A 25,712-nucleotide genomic window follows, 5' to 3' on the forward strand; every position below is an offset into this window, starting at 1 on the left:
TTGCGCGCCTATCGGCGTGCGGTTTACCGATTTCCTCTTTTCAGCTGAAACGTCCAAAAATCCAGTCATCATTGAGCTTGCGGAGACTCTTCACTTATCCCAGAAGGCACTGGGAATATGCAAATTCTCTCCTCAGGACTCTTCCCCTGGTTTGTCATTGACACACTCCACAAGGAGGGTAAGCCAAAAAAGGACATTGCTAAAGAATCTGGCTGCTCACAGAGTGCTGTATCCAACCATATTAACCATATTAATGGAAAGTTGAGTGGAAGGATGTGGTAGAAAAAGGTGCACAAACTACTGAGATAACCACAGCCTTGTAAGGATTGTTAAGAAAAGGCCATTCAAAAATTTGGGGGAGATTCACAAGGAGTGGACTGCTGCTGGAGTCATTGCTTCAAGAGCCACCACACACAGACGTATCCAGGACATGGGCTACAAGTGTCACATTCCTTGAGTCAAGCCACTCACGATCAATGCACAACACCAGAAGCGTCTTACCTGGGCCAAGGAGAAAAATAACTGGACTGTTGCTCAGTGGTCTAAGATGTTGTTTTCAGATTAAAGTAAATTTTGCATTTCATTGGGAAATCAAGGTCCCAGAGTCTGGAGGAAGAGTGGAGAGACAGACAATCCAAGCTGCTGGAGGCCTAGTGTGAAGTTTCCACAATCAGTGATGGTTTTGGGAGCCATGTCATTTGCTGGTGTAGGTCCACTGTGTTTTATCGAGACCAAAGTCAACGCAGCACTCTACCAGGAAATTTTAGATCCCTTCATGCTTCCCTCTGCTGACAAGCTTTTTGGAGATTTAAATTTCATTCTCCAGCAGGACTTGGCACCTGTCCACACTGCCAAAAGTACCAATACTTGGTTTGAAAACAACAGTATCACTGTGCTTGATTGGCCAGCAGACTCACCTGACCTTAACCCCATAGAGAATTGAGGTTAAGAGGAGGATGAGAGACACCAGACCTAACAATGCAGACGAGCTGAATGCTGCTGTCAAAGCAACCTGGGCTTCCATAACACCTCAGCAGTGCCACAGGCTGATCGCCTCCATGCCACGCCACATTGATGCAGTAATTGATGCAAAAGGAGCCCCGACCAAGTATTGAGGGCATTTATTGAACATACATTTCAGTAGGCGAACAATTCGGATTTTAAAATCATTTTTCAAGCCGGTGTTATAAAGTATTCTAATTTACTGAGATAATGACTTTTTCATTTTCATTTTCTGTAAGCCATAATCATCAACATTAAAGGGAATCTGTCAGCCCATTTTTGGCCTATAAGCTGTGGCCACCGCCATCAGGGGCTTATCTACAGCATTCTGTAATGCTGTAGATAAGCCCCAGATGTAACCTGAAAGATAAGAAAAACAATGTAATGACTCTACATATGAGTTTCACTTTTTTATTGAAGAGCTGAAATACAGTATTTTTCGGATTATAAGATGCACCCCAATTTTTGAGGAGGAAAAAACTTTTAATAAAATGGCGGTGCTTCTTATAATCCATGTGTCTTATTGCTTACCGGGGATGGTGGCTGGGGTGAAGCGGAGTTCCAGGGTCGCTGCTGGAGGAGGCAAGAGTGGAGCGTTGCTACAGGCCATAGGCTGGGATGAGGGTGTGTCCGGATGTGCGGGGCGCTACTGCGGGTGTCCAGTGCTGCAGGTGGTTTCCGGTGCTGCGGGTGGTGTCCGCTGCTGCAGTGGCTCTGCCGACATTTTGTGAAAGGCCAGAGCCCCGCAGTTCCATTGTTTCCTATGCGGTGAACTTCGGGAAGACCTCGGGAAAATGGCTGCCTGGGGAGGCGCATTCGCAGATGGAGATCTTGTCATCAAGATCTCGAGAGATGAGATCTCCACCCTGAGAGTTCATCTCCTGAGATCTTGATGCCGAGATCTCCATCTGCGCTGTCAGGGATTTGAGGGGGGTTTGGTGCCACCTGTTGTCACGAATGTATTATTTATATGTATAGTTATGGGTTATATAACCCCACACAACTTTTGCTTACACTTTCAGTTCTAGTTAGGAACTTGCAGCTCTCGGGCGCCCCCCTTACCCCCAGGTCAGTCAGGGAACTGCAGCTAAGCTAAGTAGTCACCGGAAAGGCTGCCTTGTCGCATACTGGCTATCGGTCACTCTACAGTGAAGGAGGTATGTATATCACCAGTCTCAGGCAGGAAATACACACATAAACCTCCGATCCGTCACTGCTAGGGTTTCCAAATACCACCAGGGCACTTGCTGGCACCAGTTCCTCATTTGATACTATATCGGGTCAGGAACCAACCCACAGGTAGCCTAATTTGGCTATTAGTATGTGTCGGTTCGATCAGAGAGCAAGGAAAATGAAGATAGTAAATTTATAAGTTTACTCCAGAAAATATAGGCAGTGTTTACAAAAATACAAAACATAATACAAGAGGAGACAAAATACAGTATGTACAGACAGTTACAAGTAAAAGGGATTAAAATAAGAAACTTACTCTATCTCAGATATGACAGATAAAGGGGAGGTGAACCTTCCCATGGCTAAGGGTCTTTCAGCATCCCATATTGTGTAGCTTGTTCTACAGGTATCGGACACCTCCCTGATTGAGCATCTGGGTTTTATGCTTTTCTTTTGCTGACCTCACTTGGTGAGCTGAGTTAGAGAATGTACACTCCTTTTGAACAGGTATTAAAAACTTCTACTTGCCATAACTCTGCATGGGAAGCTCACTGAGTGACGACAGGGGTATTATATTTTCTCTTACAAAATTATCTTTCGTTTGAGACCAAGCATCATACGTCTGCGTGTCACTGGGGGGCAAGAACCATTTTCCCGGCTTCTGATGGGCGCCCAGGCTACAAAACGTTGCTGTGTGTAGCCTAAATTCTACTGATTCTGGAAATATATTTTTCCTGTCTCTATGATTATTGTGTGTTATTATAAAAATTATAAACATTTTGGAGGGGGAATCTGCTCTCAACTGATCAGGAAGAGAGGGGGAAGTGTGGATATAATTACACAGTGTAGAGGAAGAGAGAGAGGGGGAGTTTTGCAGCAGTGTCTCTTCTAGGTTCACATACAGAAGTACAATGCACAAACCAACTGGGTGTAGGGTGACAGGCAGTGTCGGAGGTGGACTTAGAACATTATGAAATGACTCATATTTCCTGACATGAGCAAGCGCCGCCACCAGCAGCCATTTTCCGGGAGTCCACCGCATAGGAAACCATGGAACTGCGGGGATTCTGGTCTTTCACAAAATGTCGGCAGAGCCCCCGCAGCAGTGGACACTACCCGCAGCACCGGACACCATCCGCAGGGGCGCGCTGCACATCCGAACACCCTTTGCAGCCTGCAGTAAAGCTCCACTCTTTCCTCTTCCAACCGCGACCCTGGGATCCTGCCCCACCGCGGCTGGTAAAGTATATCCGCATTATAAGACGCACCCCCATTCCCCCCCCCCCCCGAATTTGGGGAAAAAAATGTGTCTTATAATCTGAAAAAACACAGTAATACAGGTGAATAAAACAAAACTGAGTACAAGACCTTCACAGCCATCTACACATCATAGGGGAGATCTCATGACACCTTCTCTCCATCTACCTGATGATCCTGAGGAACACTGGGATCTTCTTGTTCACAGTCCTGTGGAAGAAGAGGACGGGGACATCTCTCTGGTGTTGTCCTCTTACTGGATAGAACTGGAGGAAACACATACAGGGACTGAATTCATTCTTTACATACAGATAATTATAGGCTGTGTGTATTTAGTCCTGTCTATTACCTGATGATGTGAGGGGCTGGGGAACCTCCATGATGATGTTCTTGTACAGATCTCTGTGTCCTTCTAAATACTCCCACTCCTTCATGGAGAAACAGACAGCGACATCCTGACACCTTACAGGAACCTGACACATACAATGATACCGTCATCCCCTCGATCTTTTCATAGTGTTACTTTATAATGTCCCAGCATTCCCAGCAGTGTCACCTCTCCAGTCAGCAGCTTAAACATCTTGTAGGTGAGTTCTAGGATCTTCTGGTCATTGATGTCCTCATGTATCAGGGGGTGAGGTGGAGGCACCATGATTGATCTCAGGGGTCTTCCCCATCCCTCAGTCACAGGGTCCTGACAGCGCTCACTAGAGGTCTTCTTCACCACTGTGTAATCCTGGTTTTCGGAGAGACACATTAAAAAATCTCACTACAGACATTTCCAGAGTCCTCACCTCTCCAGTTCTGTCCATCTGTTATTCCCATAGATAAGAATGATGTAATGTAACGTCATCAGAATCTCTCACCTCTCCATTAAGCCGGAAGAGGATCTCTAGGGTGAGGTGTAATATCCTCTCCGCCATCTTGTCTCTGTCCATATTCATCTTTGATGGGTAAATCAGGAAAATTTTCTTTTGTAGAAGATCTTCACTGAGAGGATCCGATATTGTAGAGACCTGAATGAGAAGATGAGCCGATGTAACATCATAAAAATCCTGTGTAATAATACAATTACTGGAGATAATAAGGGAAACATATGAGGAGATTTATTATTTTACAGTATTTAGTTTCCTTCTTTACATCTACTAATAAAACCTATATATTTAGGCCACAGACAACAAGCAGTTTCTCCCTCGGAGTCGGCAGCTGAATACGTTCCTCATAGACTCATCTTCCATAACGCTAATTCTCGTCTCATTACCGACACTGGAATCGGCATTAGCAATACTGCAGGAGATATTCATTACACGGGACAGGAGAAATAACTACTTCATGATGAGGACGACATCTTCATCTTCTACTACGGCTCTAGACACATATTTGGCCAAAGTCCGTCACTGACTCCATCCCCACCGGCCGTCTATATGAAGGTTTCCCGTCTTCCCCGCACTGTAATCTTCTATCACGTTAGATCTCAGGTCTGAGTCACACACAGAAGTTTGAGGCTTTTATAATAGATTTTTGTTTCCACAAACACAACGGACAGAAATGATCTGATCTCAAAGTCTCCATGTACAGTGATTTTTGGGGCTTATTTCTGGCCTTAGACTTTCCTATATTTCAAGAAAAACACCAGAAAAAACAAAAAACAGATTTTAACCCCTTCACGACCAATGACGCCATATAGGTGTCATGAAAGTCGGTGCCAATCCGACCAGTGACGCCTATGTGGCGTCATGAAAAGATCGCGCTCCTGCGGGTCGGGTGACCGGGTTCAATCAAAGGTCACACGACCCGCCATTTCAGGGGGACTTAGACTTGACCCCGGGGGGGTGGCTTCGCCCCCCCGGGGATACAATCACTCCTAGTGACCTTTTAGTCACCCCCCTCAGATCTGATTGGAGCTAGCATCCATGTGAGGAGTGAGGTGACTGACCGCTGCTCTGCCCCGTGATCGCCGCCACCACTGACCTAAGTATACACCGCTTCCCCCTGCCTCCTGTTTCCATCCCCCCAACCTCCGTTCACCACCCCCTGCACTCCTGATTAACCCCTGCACCCCTGATCAACCCCTGCACCCCTTATCATCTCACCTGCTGCCGGCTCCTCAGCCCCTTCCTCCTGTGCCTGACAACCCCCTCCTGCCCCCCCGTGATCACCCCTCAGCCCCCCTGATTAACCCCTGCCCCCCTGATTAACCCCTGCCTCCCTGATCAACCCCTGCTGCTGCATATCCACCTCTAAAAACCTCCATCTCCTCAGCCCCCTTCTGCCCCCCCACGCCTGTTAGCCCCTTTCTGCCCCGGTGATCATCCCTCAGCCCCAGTGATCACCCCTGATCACCCCCTGCCCTCCTGATCACCCCCCTTGCTGCTGCATATCCACTGCCATCTCCTCAGCTCCGTCCTGCTCCCCTGCACCTGACAACCCCCTTCTGCCCCCTCTGATCACCTCCTGCCCCCTGTGATCACCCCCTGCCCCCTGTGATCACCCCCTGATCAACCCCTGCCCCCTGATCAACCCCTGCTGCTACATATCCACCTCCATCTCCTCAGCCTCTTTCTGCCCCCTCGCATCTGACAGCCCTTTCTGCCCCCGGTGATCACCCCATGCCCCCCATGATCACCACCTGCCCCCCGTGATCACCCCCTGCCCCCCTTATCAACCCCTGCCCCCCTTATCAACCCCTGCTGCATATCCACCTCCATCTCCTCAGCCCCTTTCTGCCCCCTCGCGTCTGACAGCCCTTTCTGCCCCGTGATCACCCCCTGCCCCCCGTGATCACCCCCTGATCAACCCCTGCTGCTGCATATCCACCTCCATCTCTTCAGTCCCTTTCTGCCCCCAGTGATCACCCCCTGCCCCCTGTTATCACCCCCTGATCAACCCCTGCTGCTGCATATCCACCTCCATCTCTTCAGCACCTTTCTGCCCCCTCACGCTTGACAGCCCTTTCTGCCCCCGGTCATCATCTCCCTGCTGCATCTCCTCTGCCCCCCGCACGCCTGACAGCTCCCTCCTGCCCCCCGCGTGCCTGACAGCTCCCTCCTGCCTCCCGCGCGCCTGACAGCCCCCTCCTGAAGTAAAGTTTCACCAAACACTTGCACATACACACGCACACTATAATAAACCATCTTTTTTACACACACACACACCACACACACACACAATGTCCCGCTCATCCCAGTCCCAAAGGGTCTACTCAGTTGAGGAGGCATATGACATTATTGCCTCCGAAACTGATAGTGAGAGAGAGGACCCCACCTTTCTCTATTCCTTCCACTCTTCCTCCTCCAGCGACACAGACTTACCACCGCCGAGATGTTGCAGGACGAGAAATCGTCCGGATCCCAGGGAGGAAGAGTCGGAGGCCTTAGAGGAAGAGTCGGAGGCCTTGGAGGAAATCCCACAGCCAAGTGTGAGTTTCCCCCAACCTAATGCTAGTCATGCCCAACCTAGCACTAGGTCTCCCTACTGGACCCCCGTCCCTGAAAATTTTGCTCCACGGATTCCTAATTTCGTTCCCCAATCAGGAATCCAGTTTGAGACTGCCAAATTCAGGGAAATAGACTTTTTAAAAGTCTTTTTCTCGGAGTCAATCGTCAATCTCATGGTGGAGCAAACAAATTTGTACGCCCAGCAATTTTTAGCCGAACACCCAATTTCTTCATTCTCTACTTGGAGTCCCGTGGACTCTGTAGAAAAGATTAAATATTTGGGACTGGTCCTTCACATGGGGATTGTGAAGAAACCAGAAATTCACCAATACTGGAATACCGAAATTTTATATCAAACTTCAGTATTTGGCATGGTTATGAGTCGTAGATGCTTTGAGGTGATTCATAAATTTCTTCATTTCAGGGACAACACTGAAAGCCTTCCCCGCGATGACCCAAATTTTGATAGACTATTCAAAATTCGGCCAGTCGTCGAACACTTCAGCAAAAAGTTTGCTGAAGTGTACATTCCCAAAAGGGAAATTTGTGTGGATGAATCCCTCATCCACTTCAAAGGGAGGCTTCAGTTCCGTCAGTACCTGCCCAGCAAAAGGGCAAGGTACGGGATAAAACTCTACAAGCTGTGTGAGAGTATCTCAGGGTACACTCACAGCTTTAGAGTTTACCAAGGAAAGGACAGTAGGATCCGGTCCACCCAATGCTTGATAAAGGTTACCATCTGTACATTGATAACTTTTATACAAGCATCACACTATTTCAATCCCTCTCTGCCAGAGCTACCGTTGCTTGCGATACCGTGCGCAGAAACCAGAGGGGTTTCCCTTTGCCGCTAATTGAGCAGGTTCTCCCAAAGGGTGAGAGCCGAGCCCAATGTAGCGGCAACATGCTTGTGGTTAAGTTCAGAGACAAAAGAGACGTCTTTGTCTTGACCACAATCCATGGTCCCGGCACCACGGCCACCACCGTTCGAGGTACCCCAGCACCGGTCCACAAACCGGACTGTGTCCTAGACTACAACCATCACATGGGGGGAGTTGATCTTTCTGATCAAGTCCTCCAGCCCTATAGTGCCATGCGGATGGCGAAGATGTGGTACAAAAATCTGGCTGTGCCCATCGTACAAATGGCACTGTATAACACATGCGTGCTATCACGATGTGCAGGCCAGACCCACTCCTTCCTTGAGTTCCAGGAGGCGGTGATAAAGGCCATAATTTTTAGAGACGAGGACGGAGTGCGGCCCAGCACCCCTGGAACTCAAGTCTCCCATATGGTACCAGGGCAACATTTTCCCCTTGAGAAGAGAAAAAAGAAAAAAAGGTGCCAGGTATGCTATAAAAGGGGGGACAAGAAGGGAAACTCGTTTCCAATGCGAAACGTGTCCCGACAAACCCGGACTGTGTTTGAATGAATGCTTCAGAATTCATCACACGTCCATGGACTAAACACATCCTGACATTCCACGACAGAACTCACCCACACCGGCCTGACATACACAACACCACACACACACCAACCTGACGTACACTACAATACACCACGCACACCAACCTGACATACACTACACCACGCACATCAACCTGACGTAGTGTGTCAGGTTGATGTGTGTGGCGTAGTGTACGTCAGGTTGGTGTGTGTGGCATAGTGTACGTCAGGTTGGTGTGTGTGTGTAGTGTATACTATACCACACTCATCAACCTGACGTACACTACACCGCACCACGCACACCAACCTGACAAACACTACACCACACACATCAACCTAACGTAGTGTGTCAGGTTGGTGTGTGTGGCGTAGTGTACGTCAGGTTGGTGTGTGTGGCGTAGTGTACGCCAGGTTGGTGTGTGTGTGGTGAATACTATATCACACACACCAACCTGACGTACACTACGCCACACACACCAACCTGACACACTACGTCAGGTTGATATGCGTGGTGTAGTGTATGTCAAGTTGGTGTGTGTGGCGTAGTGTAAATCAAGTTGATGATTGTGGTATATTATACACCACACACACACATCAACCTGGCGTACACTACGCCACACACACCAACCTGACATACACTACACCACGCACATCAACCTGATGTAGTGTGTCAGGTTGGTATGTGTTGCGTAGTGTGTCAGGTTGGTGTGTGTGGCGTAGTGTACGTCACTACACCAACCTGACGTACACTACATACTTTCCATAAGCGACATGGTGTCTGCTAATGATTGGAGCTAATTTTCCATTCAAAAAGTCAAACGGCGCTCCTACCCTTCCGGGCCCTGCCGTGCACACAAACAGTGGTTTATGACCACATATGAGGTATTGGTGTACTCAGGAGAAATTGCCCAACAAATTTTAGGATCCATTTTATCCTGTTGCCCTTGTGAAAATGAAAAAAATGATGCTAAAAGAAAATTTTTGTGAAAAAAAAAGTACTTTTTCTTTTTTACGGATCAATTTGTGAAGCACCTGGGGGTTCAAGGTGCTCACTATGCATCTAGATAAGTTCCTTGGGGGGCATCTAGCTTCCAAAATGGGGTCACTTGTGGGGGTACTCCAATGTTTAGGCACACAGGGGCTCTCCAAATGCGACATGGCAACCGCTAATGATTGGAGCTAATTTCCATTCAAAATGTCAAATGGCGCTCCTACCCTTCCGGGCCCTGCCGTGCGCCCAAACTGGTTTATGACCACATATGAGGTATCTGTGTACTCAGGAGAAATTGCCCAACAAATTTTAGGATCCATTATATCTTGTTGCTCATGTGAAAATGAAAAAATTGATGCTAAAAGATAATTTTTGTTGGAAAAATTAAAATGTACATTTTTCCTTCCACGTTGCTTTAGTTCTTGTGAAGCACCTGAAGGGTTAATAATCTTCTTGAATGTAGTTTTGAGTAGCTTGAGGGGTGCAAGGTCCACCCCGACACGTTAACCCCTTGCACACTGCGATCAAACACGATCGCGTTGTACCGGGGGTTAAAGGGAAGCATCGGCAGGCACGGGGCTCCCTCCGTGCTTCCCTGAGCCCCCCACGGCAGCACAATGTGCAGCGCTGCTGCGGCGGGGTCCTTCCCTGCAGGTCCCCAGAATCTAAGATGGCGACGGGGGGCAGCAGGGAGCTGGCTTCCTCAGTGCCTGCAAAGCGCAGGCATAAGGAAGTCTGCTTCAATGCCTGTGACAGATCGCTGATCTGTCACAGTGATCAGTGATGTGACAGATCAGCGATCTGTCACAGGACAGTGATGTCCCACCTGGGACAAGGTAATAAAGTTAAAAAAAAAAAAGTGTTAAAATAATTTTTAAAAAAAATCGCCAAATAAATTAGAAAAAATAAAAATATTCCCCCAATAAATTCATTTTTTGGAAATAAAAAAACAAACAATAAAAGTACACATATTTGGTATCGCCGCGTCCATGACGACCTGCCCTATAAAACTGTCCCATTAGTTAACCCCATTAGCGAACCCCTTAAAAAATAAAAATAAAAAACGAAGCAAAAAATGATTTATTATCATACCGCCGAACAAAAAGTGCAATAACGCGCGATCAAAAGGACGCATATAAATATCCATGGTACCGCTGAAAACGTCATCTTGTCCCGCAAAAAACAAGCTGCCATACAGCATCATCAGCGAAAAAATAAAAGTTATAGCTCGCAGAATAAAGCGATGCAAAAATAATTATTTTTTATATAAAATAGTTTTCATTGCATAAAACCGACAAAACATAAAAAAACGACCTAAATGAGGTATCACTGTAACCGTACTGACCTGAAGAATAAAACCGCTTTATCAATTTTACCGCACGCGGAACGGTGTAAACGCACCCCCCCAAAAGAAATTCATGAAATGCTGGTTTTTGGTCATTCTGCGTCCCAAAAATCGGAATAAAAAGCGATCAAAAAATGTCACGTGCCTGAAAATGGTACCAATAAAAACGTCAACTCGTCCCGCAAAAAATAAGACCTCACATGACTCGGTGGGTCAAAATATGGAAAAATTATAGCTCTCAATATATGGTGATGCAAAAACTATTTTTACAATAAAAAGCGTCTTTTAGCGTGTGACAGCTGCCAAACATAAAAACCGCCATAAATAGTAAATCAAACCCCCCGTTATCACCCCCTTAGTTAGGGAAAAATAATAAAATGAAAAGAAAATGTATTTATTTCCATTTTCCCATTAGGGCTAGGGTTAGGGCCAGGGCTAGGGTTAGGGCTGAGATTAGGGTTAAGGGTGTGTTGGGGTTAGGGTTGGAGTTAGAATTGGGTGTTTCCACTGTTTGGGCACATCAGGTGCTCTCCAAATGCAACATGGCGTCTGAACTCAATTCCAGCCAATTCTGCGTTGAAAAAGTCAAATGGTGGTCCTTCCCTTCCAAGCTCTGCCATGCGCCCAAACAGTGTTTTACCCCCATATATAGGGCATCAGCCTACTCAGGACAAATTGCAAAACAACTTTTGGGGTCCAATTTCTCCTGTTACCCTTAGGAAAATAAAAAATTGGGGGCAAAAATATCATTTTTTGATTTTTTAATTTTCATGCCCGGGCGTTATAAACTTCTGTGAAGCACTTGGGGGTTCAAAGTGCTCACCACACATCTAGATAAGTTCCATAGGGGGTCTAGTTTCCAAAATGGGGTCACTTGTGGGGAGTTTCAATAGTTTAGGTACATCAGGGGCTCTCCAAACGCACATGACACCCGCAGACCATTCCATCAAAGTCTGCATTCCAAAACGTCACTACTTCCATTCCGAGCCCCGACGTGTGCCAATACAGTAGTTTTCTCCCACATATGAGATATGAGGTATAAGCATACTCAGGACAAATTGGACAACAACTTTTGTGGTCCAATTTCTCCTGTTACCCTTGGGAAAATAAAAAAATTGGGGACTAATTGATAATGTTTGTGGAAAAAATACGATTTTTTTATTTTCATGCCCGGGCACTATAAACTTCTGTGAAGCCCTTGGAGGTTCAAAGTGCTCACCACACATCTAGATAAGTTCCTTAGTGGGTCTAGTTTCCAAAATGGGGTCATTTGTGGGGGGTTTCCACTGTTTAGGTACATTAGGGGCTCTCCAAAGGCAACATGACACCTGCAGACCATTCCATCAAAGTCTGCATTCCAAAACGTCACTAATTCTCTTCCGAGCCCCGACGTGTGCCCATACAGTAGTTTTCTCCCACATATGGGGTGTCAGCGTACTCAGGACAAATTGGACAACAACTTTTGGGGTCCAATTTCTCCTGTTACCCTTGGGAAAATAAAAAAATGGGGACTAAAAGATCAAGTTTGTTGAAAAAATACGATTTTTTTAATTTTCACGCCCGGTCGTTATAAACTTCTGTGAAGCACTGGAGGGTTCAAAGCGCTCACCACACAACTAGATAAGTTCCTTAGGGGGTCTAGTTTCCAAAATGGGGTCATTTGTGGGGGGTTTCCACTGTTTAGGTACATCAGGGGCTCTCCAAAAGCAACATGACACCCGCAGACCATTCCATCAAAGTCTGCATTCCAAAACGTCACTACTTCCCTTCCGAGCCCCGACGTGTGCCCATACAGTAGTTTTCTCCCACATATGGGGTATCAGCGTACTCAGGACAAATTGGACAAAAATTTTGGGGTCCAATTTCTCCTGGTACCCTTGGGAAAATAAAAAAATTGGTGACTAAAAGATCATGTTTGTGAAAAAAATACGATTTTTTTATTTTCACGCCCGGGCGTTATAAACTTCTGTGAAGCACTGGAGGGGTCAAAGTGCTCACCACACATCTAGATAAGTTCCTTGGGGGGTCTAGTTTCCAAAATGGTGTTATTTGTGGGGGGTTTCCACTGTTTTGGTACATCAGGGCTTTCCAAACACGACATGGTGTCCGATCTCAATTCCAGCCAAAAACGTCAAATGGCGCTGCTTCCCTTCCAAGCTCTGCCATGCGCCCAAATAGTGGTCTATCCCCACATATGGGGTATCAGCGTACTCAGGACAAATTGCACAATAACTTTTAGGGTCCTGTTGCCCTTGAAAAAACAAGAATTGAGGGTGAAAAGATCATTTTTGTGGAAAAAATATTTTTTAATTGTACGGCTGTATGTTATAAACTTCTGTGAAGCCCTTAGGGGTTCAAAGTTCTCACCACACATCTAGATAAGTTCCTTGGGGGGTCTAGTTTCCAAAATGGTGTCATTTGTGGGGGGTTTCCACTGTTTTGGTACATCAGGGGTTTTCCAATCGCGACATGGTGTCTGATCTCAATTCCAGCCAAAAACGTCAAATGGCACTGCTTCCCTTCCGAGCTCTGCCATGCGCCCAAATAGTGGTTTACCCCCACATGTGGGGTATCAGCGTACTCAGGACAAATTGCACAATAACTTTTAGGGTCCTGTTACCCTTGGGAAAATAAAATTTGGGGGTGAAAAGATCATTTTTGTGGAAAAAATGATTTTTTTTAATTGCACCGCTGTACGTTATAAACTTCTGTGAAGCCCTTGTGGGTTCAAAGTTCTCACCACATATCTAGATAAGTTCCTTGGGGGGTCTAGTTTCCAAAACGGGGTCACTTTTGGGGGGTTTCCACTGTTTAGGTACATCAGGGGCTCTCCAAATGTGACATGGCGTCCAATCTGAATTCCAGCCAATTTTGCATTGAAAAAGTCAAACGGCGTTCCTTCCCTTCCGAGCTCAGCCATGTGCTGAAACAGTGTTTCCCCCCCCACATATCAGGTATCAGCGTACTCAGGAGAAATTGCACAATAACTTTTGCAGTCCAATTTCTCCTGTTACCCTTGGTAAAATAAAAAAATTGAACCTGAAGTATTTTTTTTGTGAAAAAAAGTTAAATGTTCATTTTTTTTTTTAAATAGTCAAAAAATTCCTGTGACGCACCTAAAGGGTTAATAAACTTCTTGAATGTGGTTTTGAGCACCTTAAGGGGTGCAGTTTTTAGAATGGTGTCACTTTTGGGTATTTTCTATCATATAGACCCCTCAAAGTGGCTTCAAATGTGATGTGGTCCATAAAAATAAAATGGTGTTGCAAAAATGAGAAATCGCTGGTCAATTTTTAACCCTTATAACTTTCTAACAAAAAAAAATGTTGGTTCCAAAATTGTGCTGATGTAAAGTAAACATGTGGGAAATGTTATTTATCAAGTTTTTTGTGTGCCGTATCTCTGTGATTTAAGGGCATAAAAATTCAAAGTTGGAAAATTGCGAAATTTTCAAAATTTTCGCCAAATTTCCGTTTTTTTACAAATAAACGCAAGTTATTTGAATGAAATTTTACCACTATCATGAAGTATAATATGTCACGAGAAAACAATGTCAGAATCACCGGGATCCATTGAAGCGTTTCAGAGTTATTACCTCATAAAGGAACAGTGGTCAGAATTGTAAAAATTGGCCCGGTCATGAACGTGCAAACCACCCTTGGGGCTTAAGGGGTTAAGGGGAATGAGACCCCGTGTCTCTTTGTATCCTGTTACACAAATAAGGTGGTGTAAGTGGCAGATTAGTTTTATTGGCAGATTGGTTTTATTAGAAGTGATTATTCTGAGACACCCACCTATGAGGTGATTACTGGCTTCACAGAATTAGGTGACCGGTTGGGTTTTTTGAAAAAGGATGTGGTCTACAATAAAACAGAGAGAATTAATGATATGATCTCATTATATGTTAGGTAAGGAATATGACCATCCCTTTAAGTCAGAGAGGCACTGTATGCAGTGGGGTACCCGCCGTATTTCCTATGGTAAATTGCATCTGTAATGCACAGACAGTAAGTGACCGATGTGGCTAAGACAGAGGTATGAGTTGAGGTTGATTGTATGATCTTAAAAAAAAAGTGTCTCCATACCTTTAAGTCAGAGCAGCACTGTGTGCCATGGAGCATCCGCTGTGCTCCCTGTTACAAGTTGTATCTGTGATATAAAGATTAGGTAAGTAACTAACGTGTCCGCATTAAAGATGTAGCGCTGGTGTCAGAGGTACAGAACATACCGGTTTTAGTAGAGTGGAGGCTGGTGCGTGGTCCAACGCGGTATTCACCGCTTGTTGTGGACGCATGTATTGTAAATATCTCGTGAAGTACATCAAGTCCAAAATATATAAATAAATATATCCCCACAAAATGCTTATTCAATTATGCCAATGGCACTGATGAACATGGACAATTATGGGACTAATCGCAAAGAGATAAACATCAGGAAAAAAAGATCAAAAGTCCAAAATGTTATGGAATTGGAAAATGTTTAATAAATACTTCAAATATAAGGGAGGGAAAGTCACCCTTGAGGACCGGTGCCCCTGCTCTCACCTCCACTTTAGGTATACATCTCTATTATTCATTAATCGGGTTGTGGGGGGCTTATGTGCACTTCTAAGTATACTATATGTTGGGTAATATGACCATATGCAGCCCACTTTGTGGGCTGTTATGATGTACTGAGGACATGCAATCTTGTGATAGTTTTCACTATAATTATTCTATGTGTTGCTCATATTTGTATTGATTATGGTCTGTACCCATGTGCTATTTTTGTGCAAATTTTTCCTCAGTGTCTGTTTTCCAACACATGCGTGGTGGGTGACTTTCCCTCCCTTATATATGAAGTATTTATTAAACATTTTCCAATTCCATAACATTTTGGACTTTTGATCGTTTTTTCCTGTCTTTATGTGGACGCATGTATGTCAGGAGGTGACAGTTATATCGGCGAGGGTCGGGGATAACCTCCATGTGGTACCTATCACGTAGAGATGCTGAAACGCAAGTGAGGTAATCTGGAGGCGTTCGTGTGCTCTAGTGGAACCAACAAAACAGTATTCGAATTTGGGTCAATAAAGAAGTACCATATTATAATCTAAATACGAAAATTACGGATAATAATAAGAGAAACAATATCTTTATTATAAAAGTATACCTTTATTAAAATAGGGTAACAATAATATACAACCGTGTCCTCTGTGTACAATAGATAATAATAATTAAAATAAAAATTGGAAAAATACCAAAGACATAGCAGGCTGGCAAGTCATTAATCCCAAATATGCATATATAGAATGAGAAAGGTGTATACCTGGAGCATAGCCTGCCGGTCACAGAGAAACACAGCCCCGACGCGCGTTTCGGAATTGATCCTTCGTCAGGATCCTTCGAAGGATCAATTCCGAAACGCGCGTCGGGGCTGTGTTTCTCTGTGACCGGCAGGCTGTGCTCCAGGTATACACCTTTCTCATTCTCTCTTATCATTTACCCTAGCTATATGCACATTGGCACTTTCAATGATTATACCCTTGTTTGTTTATATTGCACTTGGCACTTTGGTTCAAAGGTATATGTTGTTGTTTTGGAAAGCACCTTATTTAACTATTTGCAATAGTCATATTGTTCTTTTGGCACTTGGCACTTTATATTAAGATGACAATTTTTTATTTAACTATTTGCAATAGTCATATTGTTCTCTTGGCACTTTATATTAAGATGACAATTTTGTGAATTTTTGGATATTTACATTTTGTTTACATCAGATATATTTTTCGTTTTCTTAGGGTGTTTATATATAAATTCATCACTTATATTTTCACGTATTTATATGAGTAAGATTTTATATATCAGGATTATTTATATATATATGTGTATATATATATATGCATATTTGGGATTAATGACTTGCCAGCCTGCTATGTCTTTGGTATTTTTCCAATTTTTATTTTATTATTTTCTATTGTACACAGAGGACACGGTTGTATATTATTGTTACCCTATTTTAATAAAGGTATACTTTTATAATAAAGATATTGTTTCTCTTATTATTATCCGTAATTTTTGTATTTAGATTATAATATGGTACTTCTTTATTGACCCAAATTCGAATACTGTTTTGTTGGTTTCTCTTAAATATTTCGAATGGTCTACCATTGTTTTAGCTGCTATATATAGTAGAATTATTAAATATTATATGTAAATAATTGATTGATTTATATAATATACTGCTATATTCAGGCTATATTGGTATCCGTGTGCTCTACTGGGTGGAAGTGCTCAGTTAGTGAGTTGCACCGGTATGGATTTACCACATATGCGTTCCAGAACCCAATTTGGATGCGTGCTACTTGTCAGAAAGTGAGACCGGAGTTGTTTTCCTTAGAGAAGGGTGAAAAATCCGGGTTACAGGCATGTTCTATTCGGTGGAGGTGTGGCAGTTGAGCAGGAGAGGTGGGAAAATGTGGAGATGGGGAAATCTAAAGGGAAAAGGCCATGGAACAGGAGATTTTGTTCAATATAAGCGATTGTAAGAAGGACGACATACAGAATTAGTAGATGCAATGAGCCAGATTCATCAAAAAGAAGAGGTAACTCAGAAGGGGTAAACATCAATACATCCAAACCTATAACATCATGACATAGAAATAAGAGTAGGTATAGTGAATATACAGTATAATGGGTACAGAAACACATAATGGCAAATCATATAAGGAAAGTTAATCATGTTCCCTATTCAAACCCTTAGGAGAAAGGGTTTGAAGCTCATGGATCCAGAATGCCTCCTTTTGTTTCAGGATGTGTACGCGATCACCCCGCATCTGAGGGGGTACGTGCTCGATGACCTGAAATCTTAATTGTGAGACATTGTGCCCTGCAGAGATGAAATGCTGTGGTAAGGGTAAAAGGACATTTTTACACCTGATTGTGGACTTGTGTTTCGAAATTCTATCTTTGACAGGATGTGTAGTTTCTCCTATATAGTAGGCAGCATGGACATTTAATCAAATAAATCACAACATATGTGCCGCAGGTAGAGAAATCTTTAATGGGGTATCTCTTCCCAGAGTGTGGCTGATGAATAAAACGTTGTTGGAATGATTGCATTGCAGGCAGAGGAATGTGCCAGTCTGGGGGGATCTTTGTGTCGGTCTAGACCATGAGGTGCCTATGTCTGACTAACAAGTCTCTGATGTTGGGGGCTCGTTTAAATCAGGGTAAGAAGGGGTGTTGGAATTGTCACATCAGGGTAAGCAGTGCGTAATATGCCCCAATGTCTCCTAATGGTTTGGTGCATAATATATGAAAAGGGGTGATAGGTATGTACAAATCATTCATTTTTTTTTGTCCAAACTTTGCACCCTATTTTGATGTATTAAAAAAACATTACTCATCTAACTTTGTTGTGTTTCATCAATTTTATTTTTAGTATTATGAGTGATGGGAGAGAGAGCGTCACACGACTCTCTCTCCTCCATCACTGCTTTATCAGCTTATATGATGCTGATGGCCAATTGTTGTGTGTGTGTGTGGGGGGGGTGCGGCGCCGAGACCTCATTGTTTATCAGCTTATATGATGCTGATGGCCAATTGTTGTGTGTGGGGGGGTGCGGCGCCGTGACCTCATTGTTTATCAGCTTATATGATGCTGATGGCCAATTGTTGTGTGTGGGGGGGTGCGGCGCCGTGACCTCATTGTTTATCAGCTTATATGATGCTGATGGCCAATTGTTGTGTGTGTGTGTGGGGGGGGTGCGGCGCCGTGACCTCATTGTTTATCAGCTTATATGATGCTGATGGCCAATTGTTGTGTGTGTGTGGGGGGGGTGCGGCGCCGAGACCTCATTGTTTATCAGCTTATATGATGCTGATGGCCAATTGTTGTGTGTGTGGGGGGGGGGGGTGCGGCGCCGTGACCTCATTGTTTATCAGGTTATATGATGCTGATGGCCAATTGTTGTGTGTGTGTGGGGGGGGGGTGCGGCGCCGTGACCTCATTGTTTATCAGCTTATATGATGCTGATGGCCAATTGTTGTGTGGGGGGGGGTGCGGCGCCGAGACCTCATTGTTTATCAGCTTATATGATGCTGATGGCCAATTGTTGTGTGTGTGTGAGGGGGGGTGCGGCGCCGTGACCTCATTGTTTATCAGCTTATATGATGCTGATGGCCAATTGTTGTGTGTGTGTGTGGGGGGGTGCGGTGCCGTGACCTCATTGTTTATCAGCTTATATGATGCTGATGGCCAATTGTTGTGTGTGTGTGTGTGGGGGGGGTGCGGCGCCGAGACCTCATTGTTTATCAGCTTATATGATGCTGATGGCCAATTGTTGTGTGTGTGTGTGGGGGGGGTGCGGCGCCGTGACCTCATTGTTTATCAGCTTATATGATGCTGATGGCCAATTGTTGTGTGGGGGGGGGTGCGGCGCCGAGACCTCATTGTTTATCAGCTTATATGATGCTGATGGCCAATTGTTGTGTGTGTGTGAGGGGGGGTGCGGCGCCGTGACCTCATTGTTTATCAGCTTATATGATGCTGATGGCCAATTGTTGTGTGTGTGTGTGGGGGGGTGCGGTGCCGTGACCTCATTGTTTATCAGCTTATATGATGCTGATGGCCAATTGTTGTGTGTGTGTGTGTGGGGGGGGTGCGGCGCCGAGACCTCATTGTTTATCAGCTTATATGATGCTGATGGCCAATTGTTGTGTGTGTGTGTGGGGGGGGTGCGGCGCCGTGACCTCATTGTTTATCAGCTTATATGATGCTGATGGCCAATTGTTGTGTGTGTGTGTGGGGGGGTGCGGCGCAGAGACCTCATTGTTTATCAGCTTATATGATGCTGATGGCCAATTGTTGTGTGTGTGTGTGTGGGGGGGGGGGTGCGGCGCCGAGATCTCATTGTTTATCAGCTTATATGATGCTGATGGCCAAGTGTTGTGTGTGTGTGTGGGGGGGGGGGGTGCGGCGCCATGACCTCAGGGAAACCATAGTGGCTGCATGCGGACCCCTTCAGGAGGTGTGGCCCCAGGCAGATATTTAGATCTCGAATGTTCATTAGGTCAGAGAATACATTTGTATCACCACTCCAGCAATAAATGATCTGGAAGTAGTGTCAAAAGTGTGTTATTTATCCAAAGAGCCCTGGCATATACTCCTTATGTTAATGTTGAGAAAATAATCCACGATATGTTTAAAATATAACTTTATTACAAAACCTATAAACACATTATGACCAACATCGTCATTTCTTTTTTAATATCAAAATTGATTTAAAGCATTTTTCAAAAATACTTATTTGTTTAAACAGAGAACAAGAATGTTGCCTTACAAGAAGCTGCTTGGTCTCTTGCTAGAGAAGGTCTTGTGTTGGCAGGTCTTGTGTTGGCAGCGATAAACTGTGTGGCAGACTTTAACATCATGGACCTGCTTTAAGGCTTGTCTGCGACACTTGTAACTATTTATTTAATTTAAAAAAGTGTAGTCAGGGCTATACCCATAGTTTTCAGAATTGAAGTTATCATTCGGTGAGGGGCCCAGCCGTTGGGAACTACTCGAATCCGAGTAGTACGAGAAATTGTTGGGAGGCCGTTGATAACGTTGCTCGTCACGGTGTGGTGGTTGTGGTTTTGCCCGCACACTCTGAGTGACCCCCATCACAAAGTCTGTTAGTGGTGCTATTGGTGCAGGGTCTTCAAATGCAGACAATAGAGCATGCATACTCGTCATAAAAATTGTCTGCCTACCCGGTGGCATTAACCGAGCCTTGCTGGATATAGTAGAGCCGAAAAAATCCAAATAATCTTCCCCGGATGACTTGTGAATGAGATCTATAGTTGTTTTTTTTTTTTTTTTTTTGGGGTGGGGGGGGGGGGGCTCAACCACCGGATTGGCAGCTTTTTGTGTGGTTGGGGTGGCATCGGTTTGGGGCACAGAAGCAAAAGCAGTCCCTGAAGACGCCGTCGCCAACGTTCCAGCAACAACTGAGCAAGATGGAGAGGCAAGTCCGCAGAATGAAGATCCATCAGCTGCCGAATCAGCTGTTCCTGCTGTCTCTTGGCGGGCGTCGTCTGCGGGCTCAGGAGGAGGAATGTTCCCTTCAGTGCTGTGAAAATAAACAAAAAGAAGTCTTCAGTATTAACTCAATTTATATTGATCATTATTACATTCAAATTATTTATAACAGATCACCTCAAAGTCCTGCTGGTGACCAAAACCTCAAATCCTCATAGAGTAAAGTTTACTTTGGCCGGTGAAGATCCACTCTTCCCAATGTTGTTGTTGGTTTTGTGGAAGAGATCTCGCACCGACCTCCACCGTTGTTTAACATCTTTATCTAAAAGAAAAAATAGAAACGCACTATGATCCTTTCCATTCCATTTTAAAATGAATAGTAGTAATTTTTAAAGAACGTAAAAAAGTAATTACTAATTTTCAGCTGCAGGGCACGGTTGTATCCCTCAAAATCCGGATATAAGTCCCGGAATATTCGCATCCAGCATATATCCCTGGCATATTTGTCTTTGTACGAGTCATCAGCCGGGTCCCAGATGGCTGGCATATCCCTTATCTAGAATGGATACCAATATGTAAGTAAATACTATATATATATATATTTTATTTATTTTAGGTTAACAGTCACAAATCTAAGTAAAAAAAAAAAGGAAAATTTATATATTTCTATACACACACACACACACACACCTATATATGCTATATAATATATATTATATAGATACATATGTATACAGAGAGAGCGATAGCTAGCGAAATAGATAATTATAGATAGAAATAGATTGATAGAAGATAGATACTAGATAGAAAGATATGTAGCTAGATAGATAAATAAATAGAAAGATAAATACCGTATATACTCGAATATAAGTCGAGATTTTCAGCCCAAAAAATTGGGCTGAAAGTCCCCCTCTCGTCTTATATTCGAGTCATATACAAAGGGGGTCAGAGGGGGAGGGGGGTCGGGGGTGTCAGGTCATACTTACCCGCCCTGACGCTGTGTCTTGAGCCCCCAGCTTCTCCCCGTGCTCTCTCTTCCTGCCTTCAGCGGTCACGTGGTGCCGCTCATTAAAACTCATGAATATGCGCATATTAATGAGCGGTATCACAAGACCGCTGAATGCAGGAAGAGAGAGCGCGGAGAAGCTGGGGACTCAAGCGACAGCGTCAGGACGGGTAAGTATAGCGATACTCACCTGTCCTGCGTCCATGGCTGCTTGCTGCTGTCTGTCGTCGGTCAGTGACTTCAGACAGCAGAGGGCGCGGTGACGTGGTTAGTGCGTGCCGCTCCCCCTGCAGTCTGAACGTCACTGACTGATGACGTGCAGATAGCGGTGAGCAGCCATGGACGCAGGACAGGTGAGTATCTGACACCCAGCGACGGAGAGGTGAGTATGTCATTTTTTTATTTTTACATGCAGCAGCAGCATGGGGGCAGCATATGAGGGAACAATCTATGGAGCTATTTATGGGGGCAGCACATGAGGGAACAATCTATGGAGCTATTTATGGGGGCAGCATCTATGGAGCTATTTATGGGGGCAGCATATGGGGGAACAATCTATGGAGCTTCTTCTGAGGACACCATATGGGGGAATAATCTATGGAGCATTTCCCACCCTAGACTTATACTCGAGTCAATAAGTTCTCCCAGTTTTTTGTGGCAAATTTAGGGGGGTCGACTTATACTCGGATCGACTTATACTCGAGTATATACGGTAGATAGAAAAATAGATATAAATCTAGACAGATATATAGTTCATACATTAATGGATACAGATCGAGCTAGATAATAGCTAAAAAGATAGATAGAAACATACAATACAGATAGACAAATTGAAAGATACTGTAGATTGATATAGATACATCATAGATAAATACATATGTCAATGTCAGATAGAGATACAAAACCACAAATGACAATCTGTGTGTAATGATGTTACATTTTTAAAAATTTTATTTAAAAAATGGCATTGGCTCATGCGCAATTTTCTGCGTAAGAGAGGGTAAGTCAGTGAGTGAGGGCAGATATGAGCTAAGAAAGGGAGTATTGTTTTTGGAACACCCCTGGCTCAAAACATCTGCCCCCAGACACCCCAGAAAAGGCGCAGCTATAAGATGCGCCAATTCCGGAACTTAGCCCCTCTCTTCCTACTGCCCGGTAGTGTGGCAGATGGGGTAATAACGCATTACCGTCACCTAGTTATTGTAAGGCGACATTAAAGGGGTTGTCCGGGCTTTTCACATAATCTCAGTGCATATCTGGGCTGCAGAATGCTGACAATACGTAATTTACCTTCTGTGGCCAGTTTGCAGGGTTTGCTAGATATCATCTCTTGCTTGTAAAAAAAAACGTCCGGGGGGGGGGGGGTGTTCTGGCAAAAACATGCCCTCTATAGCAACAACCCCACCCTCCATAGCTACAGGCCCTCCCCGACAACATGAACAAGCCTATCCCTCCTCACACAGTAACAAATCCTCCCCCTCTAGCAGCCTCACTGCAGAGAGCAGAACCACCCAGCTGCTCCTCTCCCAGACACACGCTGAACAGTGATCTATGGAAAGTGAAACTAGTGAGGAGGAAACGACCAGTTCTCATTTCAATGCCAGAACACCCCTCCCTGGACGTTTTTCTCAGAAGCAAGAGATCATATCTTGGAAAACCCTGCAAACTGGCTACAGAAGGTAAATTACTTATTGTCACCATTCTGCAGCCCAGACATGCACTGAGATTATGTGAAAAGCCCGGACAACCCCTTTAAGCCCGGTTCATAATGGAGAGGCATCAATAAGACACCTATCCATTACTAAACCTAAAAAAAATGGCAGGGGCTCACGCCCAATTTTCACGTCCAGAAACGGAAAGCCAGCGACTGAGTGCTGATATTTTGTAGCCTGGGAAGGGGTTAATCTTCCCAGGCTATGAATATCAGCCCGCAGCTGTCTGCAGAGCCTTTAATGGCTAATAAAATAGGGGGACCCCCCCAAAAAAATTACGTGGGGTCCCCCTATAATTAATAACCAGAAAAGGCTATGCAGACAGCTGTGGGCTGATATTCATAGCCGAGGAAGGGGCCATGATATTGGCCCCCTCTAGCTACAAATACCAGCACACAGCCGCCCCAGATTTGGCACATCTGTAAGATGTGCCAAATCTGGCGCTTAGCCTCTCTCTTCCCACTCCCGTGTAGGGATAAGGGGTAATAATGGGCTAATGTCACCTTGCTATTGGAAGGTGACATTAAGCCGGGTTAATAATGGAGAGGCGTCAATAAGATGACTAACCATTATTAATCCTATAGTAGGGGAAAAAAAAAAAAAAAAAAGCCACAGAAAAAAATATTTTAATCTTCTGAATTTTACCATACTTACGAATACGCCTAATTCCCCGAATCCCTCGATCACCTGTAACAAAAATAAAATAATAAACCAAAAGTATACCACCTGTTCTGACATAGTCCAATCAATATCGAGTGTCCCTCGACGATCTATCATGGAGAACAGCCCCATCGGGAGAGGTGACTGTTCTTCTCCACTGCTTCCAAAACACACTGACAGGAGCTAAAGCTCCTGCAGTGTGACACTGCGCAGGCGCGAGAGTTTACCGAAGTTGAATGAACTCCGGGACTCTTACTTTATGGCACAGCTGTGTGATAATTTTTCTCACGCAGGTCAAGTGCCGTTAAGGGAGATCCCGGAGCGCAGAACTACGGAAAACTACCGAGGAGCTGCAATACACTACAGGAATTAATCGCTCATGCAGTGTATCACCGGAGGACGTCGTGGGACAGTCTTATACTGGATTATGGCGGACCAGGGAGTATATTTTTTTTTTATTTTTAGATGATCGAGGGGTTCGGGGACTAGGCGTATATGGTGAGTATGTACTACATGTTGTATGTACTGTGTTTGTGTTTTTAACCCATTGTAGTCATTCGCCTGACGGTGGGACAACTCTCTCTTCATCTTATTTGGATGGGAGCAGTAGTCCCATCTGACGAATGACTACAATCAGTCACTACAGACACACAGACAATATTTACCAACTCAACCAGATGCCTGACATCCATCCCCGTGCGACGGTATGACTCAATTTTCACAAACACTCCACTCACACACTTCCTCCTGACATCACTTCCCTCTGCAGCATTTTTGACACCCAAAACTGCAGGTACATCCGCAGATCTTTTTTACATCTGCGGTTTTGCTTGACACAATGGAAGTCAATGGGTGCAGAAACGCTGCAGATCCGCACAAAAGAAGTGACATGCTGCGGAAAAATAAAGCTGCGTTTGTGCGGATTTTTCTGCAACATGTGCACATCAAGTCTGCGGTTCCCATAGACTTACATTGGTTGTGCTAGTGCACTGCGGATTTGATGCAATTCCGCGCTGCAAACAACGCTGCGGATCCGCAATTAAATCCGCAACGTGTGCACATACCCTTAGTTTTCATCGCCTTAGCAACATGATTTGCGACTGCTAGACAGCTTGAATAAATGTGTAGATTGCCTGTTTGTTAGGGAATTCCCACATGTATTCAGTCTGTCTACAAGTCGCAAATCATGCAGCTGAGACGATGAAAAATAAATCTCCGAGCACGCCAAAATACTCGGAGATCACCCGAGCATCGATGCTACTCGCCCATCACTAATGTTTACCCCTTCTGAGTTACCTCTTCTTTTTGATGAATCTGGCTCATTGCATTTACTAATTCTATATGTCCTCCTCCTTACAGAGTCACTTATATTGAACTAAATCTCCTGTTCCATGGCCTTTTCCCTCTGGATTTCCCCATCTCCATATTTTCCCACCTCTCCTGCTCGACTGCCACACCTCCACCAAATAGAACATACCTGTAAGCCAGTTTTTTCACCCTTCTCTAAGGAAAACAACTCCGGTCTCACTTTCTGACAAGAGGCACGCATACAAATTGGGCTGTGGAGCGCATATGCGGCCGGATCCATACCGGTGCAACGCACTAACTGAGCACTTTCGCCCATTGGAATGCACAGACGCTTCCGGATTACCTCATTTCCATTTTAGCCTCCCTATAT

General features: G+C 44.6%; 1 protein-coding gene across 4 annotated transcripts in view; it reads right to left on the reverse strand.

Moving 5' to 3' along the window:
- Positions 1–25,712, reverse strand: part of LOC141047278 (uncharacterized) — a 92,304-nt gene that overhangs the window by 53,943 nt on the left and 12,649 nt on the right. For 3 of the 4 annotated variants that reach the window (XR_012219767.1, XR_012219766.1, XR_012219768.1), the window contains exons 2-4: positions 21,071–21,212; positions 20,834–20,978; positions 19,831–20,747 (exon numbers count right to left, since the gene is read on the reverse strand). Coding sequence is in view for 1 of the 4 variants with exons in the window: in XM_073542306.1 (XP_073398407.1) it covers positions 3,601–3,698; positions 3,782–3,905; positions 3,989–4,168; positions 4,299–4,448 (552 nt within the window). In the remaining 3 variants the exon portion in view is untranslated. Of the gene's footprint in view, positions 1–3,600; positions 3,699–3,781; positions 3,906–3,988; positions 4,169–4,298; positions 4,449–19,830; positions 20,748–20,833; positions 20,979–21,070; positions 21,213–25,712 lie in introns of those variants that run through there. The other variant, XM_073542306.1, reaches the window with a different exon arrangement.

Source organism: Dendrobates tinctorius, unplaced genomic scaffold, assembly GCF_039654945.1.
Source record: "Dendrobates tinctorius isolate UK_male_01 unplaced genomic scaffold, ASM3965494v1 ptg000126l, whole genome shotgun sequence".
Lineage (NCBI taxonomy): Eukaryota > Metazoa > Chordata > Amphibia > Anura > Dendrobatidae > Dendrobates > Dendrobates tinctorius.